Source organism: Clytia hemisphaerica, unplaced genomic scaffold, assembly GCF_902728285.1.
Source record: "Clytia hemisphaerica strain Z4C2 unplaced genomic scaffold, Clytia hemisphaerica genome assembly, whole genome shotgun sequence".
Lineage (NCBI taxonomy): Eukaryota > Metazoa > Cnidaria > Hydrozoa > Leptothecata > Clytiidae > Clytia > Clytia hemisphaerica.
Genome location: NW_027104390.1, coordinates 1,533,794 through 1,540,601, shown reverse-complemented (window position 1 = coordinate 1,540,601; position 6,808 = coordinate 1,533,794). Strand labels below are relative to the sequence as shown.

General features: G+C 36.7%; 1 protein-coding gene across 1 annotated transcript; it reads right to left on the bottom strand.

Annotated features, from left to right (window-relative positions):
• Window positions 1–407: 407 nt before the first annotated feature.
• Window positions 408–4,312, bottom strand: LOC136819814 (uncharacterized protein CXorf65 homolog). Its single transcript, XM_067076055.1, has 5 exons — window positions 4,183–4,312; window positions 3,084–3,167; window positions 2,042–2,161; window positions 992–1,063; window positions 408–433 (listed from the first exon to the last, which is right to left on the bottom strand). The coding sequence occupies exons 1-5, from the start codon at window positions 4,208–4,210 to the stop codon at window positions 408–410; spliced, it is 330 nt and encodes a 109-aa protein (XP_066932156.1). The 5' UTR covers window positions 4,211–4,312.
• Window positions 4,313–6,808: the final 2,496 nt, after the last annotated feature.

The following is a 6,808-nucleotide window of genomic DNA, read 5'->3' as shown; positions in this document are numbered from 1 at the left end:
TTTTTTCGCAATTCACGAAATTTTTGTTCACGCAAAGTTTTCCAATTCACACATTCACGCAATTTTTTTTTCGTTTTCGCGCATTCGCGTAAGTGAAAAAGCCCATTCACGCATTTGCGCAAACCACTGGGGGGGGGGCATTAAATTAAGTAAAATATTTGAATTATACACACCTATCAGTTTCGGATTTACCAGTTCCAGATTCTCCATGAGAGGTGTGATTGTTAGTTTGTTCTTGTCATCCTCTATAAGTAAAAAGAAAAAAGGGAAGTTAAAAACTAGGAGGGGTCCATGTAACAAATCCTGCATTACTACAAATAGACAAAAAGAAACGACGAATTTCATACAGAGCGACAAATTTTGCTGTCCATTACCCCGACCGAAAGTGACTGTGCCTCCTCTCGGATTCATCCTTGTTGATCACGGGAATCAACTACATGTGGTTTAAAAGAACGACAAATTACGCATGCGTGTTACAATGGCAGGATTTGTAAGACGAACCTACTGCTAAGCTTAGTTTTCATCATTTTCAAAATGAATTTCATAAGTTTCGCTGTTATCCGTAAAATAAAGTCCCAAAGGAAGCTTGAACTTTTTTTTGAAATTATTTTCGAACTTACCGAAATGGCAGCAAGGTGGAATTTATTAAGACATGACCAATTTAACTGCTTACTAAGGATAGATGTGCGATTATGAAACTCTATATTTCATCTATTTCATCTTCGCCGTAGTGGAGGTTATATTCGTTAAGATGGTAAAAGATTCTATTTTAAAAATAGCCTTCCAGCGGACCTTCAAATCACACAATCACGCAATGTTTTTTCGCAATTCACGCAATGTTTGTTCACGCAAAGTTTTCCAATTCATACATTCACGCAATTTATTTTTTCATTTTCGCGCATTCGCGTAAGTGAAAAAGCCCATTCACGCATTTGCGCAAACCACTGTGGGGGGGGCATTAAATTAAGTAAAATATGTGAATTATACATACCTATCAGTTGCGGATTTACCAGTTCCAGATTCTCCATGAGAGGTGTGATTGTTAGTTTGTTCTTGTCATCCTCTATAAGCAACAAGAAAAAAAGGGAAGTTAAAAACTAGGAGGGAGTCCATGTAACAAATCCTGCATTACTAAAAATAGACAAAAAGAACGACGAATTTCATACAGAACGACAACTTTTGCTGTCCACTACCCCGACCGAAAGTGACTGTGCCTCCTCTCGGATTCATCCTTGTTGATCACGGGAATCAACTACATGTGGTTTAAAAGAACGACAAATTACGCATGCGTGTTACAATGGCAGGATTTGTAAGACGAACCTACTGCTAAACTTAGTTTTCATCATTCTCAAAATGAATTTCATAAGTTTCGGTGTTATCCGTAAAATAAAGTCCCAAAGGAAGCTTGAACTTTTTTATGAAATTATTTTCGAACTTACTGAAATGGCAGCAAGGGCTAAATCACACAAAAATTTGATACATGAGGTTCTGATTTATTTTTGTTGATTAATTTTGTGATTTGCCCCTTTTGAGAAGTAGTAAGTTAAAATTAGAATGTCTTGGTGGAAAATTTTTGAAAAGGCAGGACTAATAGATAAGAATGAGAGTTCCCCTCAGCCTAAAGACCAAAGCTAGTTTAATCCAGTCTTTAATTATAAAAAAAGTCTCTAAAGCGCCGAAAACGCTATATTGTCTAAGCCGTGTGTCTTTATGAATACATAAGTCCTTATAAAAAGCACTGGTCTGGAAGCTTATTTTTTAACTTTTTGTTAGCTTTTATTTCTTTGTTATTATTCAAAGATGAAAATCGATTTGCTTAGTTTTTGATCACTTTACCAAGTACTCCTCTTGGGATTGGTTTAAAATCTAATCACATGATCAAAAAGTGAGCAAAACAAACTAATTTCTCAACACAAGTTCAAGTAAGAAACAATGGAAAGAAACAAAAGGCTTCCAGACCGGGGTTTTATATACGGACTATGGCGAGTACGGGTTTTGTTAGCTAGGCTGAGCTCCCCTAAAGCATCAGTAAATAACTTACTTTCAATCTGAACAAGTATATAATCATTCCTATTCTTTAGGCGATCAACAGCATAAAGATCTGAATCGAGAGTTGTCAAATTTTGAAGGGTTCCAATATCATCAACCAAATCGATGTCAACTGAAAGATAAAGAAAGGTATGAAATGTAATATTTTCATTTATAATTTTTGATTTAAAAACTAAAGATAAGCAAAAATCTTTTTCTTTTCCTCTTTCTGACCAATCTTGCTCCACATGCGTGTCAATGCAATGTGAAAAAGCTTGTGAATTAAAATTGACGAGTAAGCAAACGATATCACTCTTATTTAAGAACAAAACCTTTAATGACAGACCATTTATTCTGCCAGTTCATTTCACCTGGAAGCACAAAGTAGAAGCGACTGGGCTTCAATTACTAACTGTTATAAACCTTAGTGGTTTCAATGTCATTTACATGATTGGCGTATATTTTGGTGCAATTGCTGCACTTGAGAAAATCACTGGCCCAAATGCTTTCGATCGTTTAACACACCCGTGAGGGTCCATTGTTTTTGTACCCTTAAAGGACCCTAGTCTAAATCGCAGACCTCTACAAAACCCCAGGTAGCCGTATAGTAGTACTATAAGGAGCACGAATCCGTTAGTGGACATACCCGTCACCTCGCAAACCTAGTACCCCCCCCCCCCCCGGGATCCTTACATAGACTATTTTGACTTTTGCTGTTTTTGTAACCCTTAGGGAGACTTAGGAAGGTAAAAACAACCTTTATTGCTCACACATTCCCAGCACATATCTCCCCTCGGGTTACAGATCTATGTCTTCAGGGTCTGCTCCTCTTACATTTGAGCACACTAGCATTACTTATCTATTTTGTTATAAAAAAGATTGAAGCATGGAAAATCCAATGATTTGCTCCCTACTTTTACAAGAATTTAGTAAGGGTTCTCAACCTTTTTATGTTCCTGCGTGTGAGAATGAAAGACTTAGTGTATTTTTCTAATGAGGGTGATTTCAGGTAATTTTCCTAAAACCCGGTAGGGTGGAAAAGTCGAAATTCTCACCATTTCTATAGTTCGATCTTGCTTTGATCCAATGGACAAGGTTTCCAATGCAACAATTTAGGTTGATCAACAATCTTTCATTTTCTAAAAAAAAAAAGTAGCAAGTTCTGTCTCAATGTAATTTGCAGCGAAGACAAAAAGGGCTGTATCTATTGATAGAAGTGGCGGTTTTGCGCATATTAGAAAGATATGGGGAGATAGGAAATGTGCAAATTTCATGCACTGAAAGATTTGTGATGTTGACGCGTTCGTGCCATCCAAACTCGTACTCTTGTGTATTTTGCATTTTTGTTGCTCACAATTTCGAGCATGAACTCATACTTCGAGCACCCGGAGGAAGGGGGGAGGAAGAGTGTGCACTCGATTTCTAATCAAACCAAAAAAAGATTCTAAAGTCGGACCTTACAGTGCAGCCCTTGAGCAGTGAAAAGGTACCCTTACAGTGCATTTTACCGAATGTTCATTACCACAGTGTACATGTTTTTTTATTAGAACATCCAAAATTTCTGAAGCCTTTGGATGTTCTTAACTTTTTGAGTTTTAAGCCTAAAAATGTTCTTAACATGTTCTTATTTTCACTACTTTTTGAGAATTGTTTCCATTTTTCTAAGCAATTGGATGTTTTAGAGTCTACAAAGCCTTAAAATGTTCTTAACTTGTTCTTAACATTTTGGCTATCGAAGCCTTTTGTTCTTTTATAGTTTGTTCTTATAAAAAAGAAACGTGTAGTTTGATTTCATAACTTATTTTGCTGAAACCACCTAAAATGTGCAAGAGATGTCAACACAATGTACAAAACAAATCAAAATGGGTGCGAGTGAAAATCAAATTTTTATTGTCAAACCTGCAATTCAGCAGTCCCCAAACATACCCTTACAGTATATCCAGCTAAAAGAAGACTCTTGAAGTGCACTCTATCAAAAGTACACCCTTACAATACATTTCGAGTGTCTCGAAAAACCTACCTTTAAGGGTGGTGCATGCCGTGGGTCAGATCATATGAGTGCCTCCCCCCCCCGGGTTCGAGCTCCTCTGGCATCTTGATCACTTTGCAACTCTTATACATATTCCATTTTTCCCTCAGTAAAAAAAAACATACCTCCGTAATGCACATTAATGAAGGCCATTACTTTGAAAGTTGATTTTGTTTCGAACCACAATGTATACTTATGGATGCACTTCTTATTGCAAGCGTCTCATACTGTATAGAATGAGTATATGAATTTACCATATGTCGATAAATTTGCATTATTTTGGCTCTACATTTTTCACTTTCGTAACTTTACATGGATTTGAAAGCTTCAAAAGCTTAAAAGATGTCGGCCGACTTTCATTTGAAACTTACAAAATTCCCAAAATAATATACACATAATTGAATCCTAATTTACGATGATTATTAGTAAATTGAGGACTTTCCTTTATATGCAGTGATTTCTGCAATATTAAATGGACTTTAATTGGCGTGCTGAATTTTTCATTAACCTATTATCTGTTCTCTTGTCTGGGACCCAGATGCAGAAATTTTCATCCGACACGCGATGGCTCCAAAGGAAAATTTTCAACATCTGGAAGGTTTGGATTACGAAATTTTGCAAGACCGCGTAAAGGGTTTCAACCGAAATGTTTTTAGCTTTACGCGAAAAGGTAGTTGAACCCGACTGGGGATGCGGCACATCAAAGGCCGACTATCATTCTTCTCCGATGGGAAATTGGCCCGCTCCTTTAGAACTTTAGCGCGGGCGGCCGCCAATCCACCATCGGAATATCAGAGGACTGACCTTATCGTACCGTCGGTATATTGCGAACGAGAATTTCTGAGGAACATTTTTTGCTAAAGGCTTCCGTTTTTTGGGCTAAAGAGCATCTAAATTTATGATGCCCCTATGTATACAGAAAATTGGGTAAATTCTTTAGATGTGGTAGCCTTTTCTCAGGCTCCCTCTCTGGAATCGAACCCTAATTCTCCGTCACCCGTTACAACCATGGTAAACCACTACCTTACCGTCGACAGTTGATAGGGCAGAAATTTGAATGAAACATCGCCGGCACAAAGGGGGTAAATTCACACTGCCAGAGACTTTTGGAAGAAATTTGAAAATCGTGAATTCCGATTATTTTTCACCACGTAAATATTCAAATTATTAAGATAATGAGATAACACACTAATTATTATTTTATAAAATATAATTAATAATTTTTGGCTGAAGTTTAAAAGAACCTTCTTTGTCATCTTAGGGTACAATTTTGCAATCACAGTATTTAGTTGAATAATGTCCGTTGAATAAATGCAAGTTTTTGAATAATACGTTTTTATTCATTTCCCTTGACATGTCATTATAAGTGTTTGCTCAAAAGAAGCACTTTTAATTCCGCCAGCCGTTCTGTATTGGATGCCAGTTGCTTTCAGGGTATTGAGATATGCATCAATCTCGTGATGATTGAAGTTTGGTATGATCGATTCACCTCTATTGACACAGCTAAGTGATTCACCAGGGTAACAAAATTGAACTAAAGGCTGACTTGACCTGAATCGTGCTGCACTTCCCAAATACACACCCCTGCAACAAAATTAAAAATAATGAATTTTTCTGATTGAATCACTCCTTGCAGTCTCAATCCCCGGTCATTTTATGAATACACCTTTTTAATACATTTTTTCTCCCTAAACTCGATCCAATCCTTTTATATGACACCTTTTTCTATTGTCTATAGGTGCGAAAAAAAAGACTGGGACGGTTTTAAGGTGGTAAAAAGGACAAATAAAATCCCCGCATAGCAATTGGCGACCACGATCAAAAAGGTGTATACAATGAAATGTTAATATAGTGGAAGCTGAATGGAATATAATAGAATTGAAAATCGTCTGAAATTGCCAAAAAAGGAGATTTTCCAAATAGCTTGGGTTTTTAGATTTGTCAATTTTTTTCTCAATAAACTGATGTGAGTGGAATTTCATTATTCAGGGTCGATGGATTTAAAAAACTTGAAAAAAGTAGCGTGATGGCTGAGGGGCTTCAAAGGGGCGCCGAAACACAAAGGGCGCAAAAAGACGCCTCTGATTACTAATCTCGGCGCCCCTTTGCTCTTTTACACCTTAGGTATGGCAATTTTGCGGCCAAAAAGGTCATACCAGCATTGCTATAAAGTATAAATGTCAAAATTAGTGGCAAAACTATTCATCAAAACTATTCAAAACTATAATTATGTGAGATATAACAATATTCGGCCAAAAAGAGAGAAAATACTCAAAAAATTTCGTGCTCGCTTCGATCGCGTTATTTTTAAAAAGATATTTACTTTTCATAAGGAGCGCCAAAATCAAAATCTTCTAAAATTGCCTCCTCAGTTTGCCCGAATTTTAGTCGACCTACCATGCTACAACTTTTGGATTCTCTCAATCATGCTATCTGTGAATAATGTTACTATGTTAGTAAAGGCATGATGGAACCAATCAAAATGCTGCTTATATTCATTTTGGTAGATAGTAATTTAGACAGTAAACTTTAGACGGCTTGCCAAGAATCAATTACACTATTTCAGAGTAAATGATATTACCTGGAATGGTGTCGAAATCCTGCAAATAATGCGTTTGGAAGTTTAGTAATAGGGTCTGACTTGTAAACAAATCTTAACTTTCTAAACTTCGGTACCATCTGATCATGAAGGTCCGCATATGCTGCATTCCCGACTCTTGGTTGACCAAATGTTATCAAACTTGATTTTGA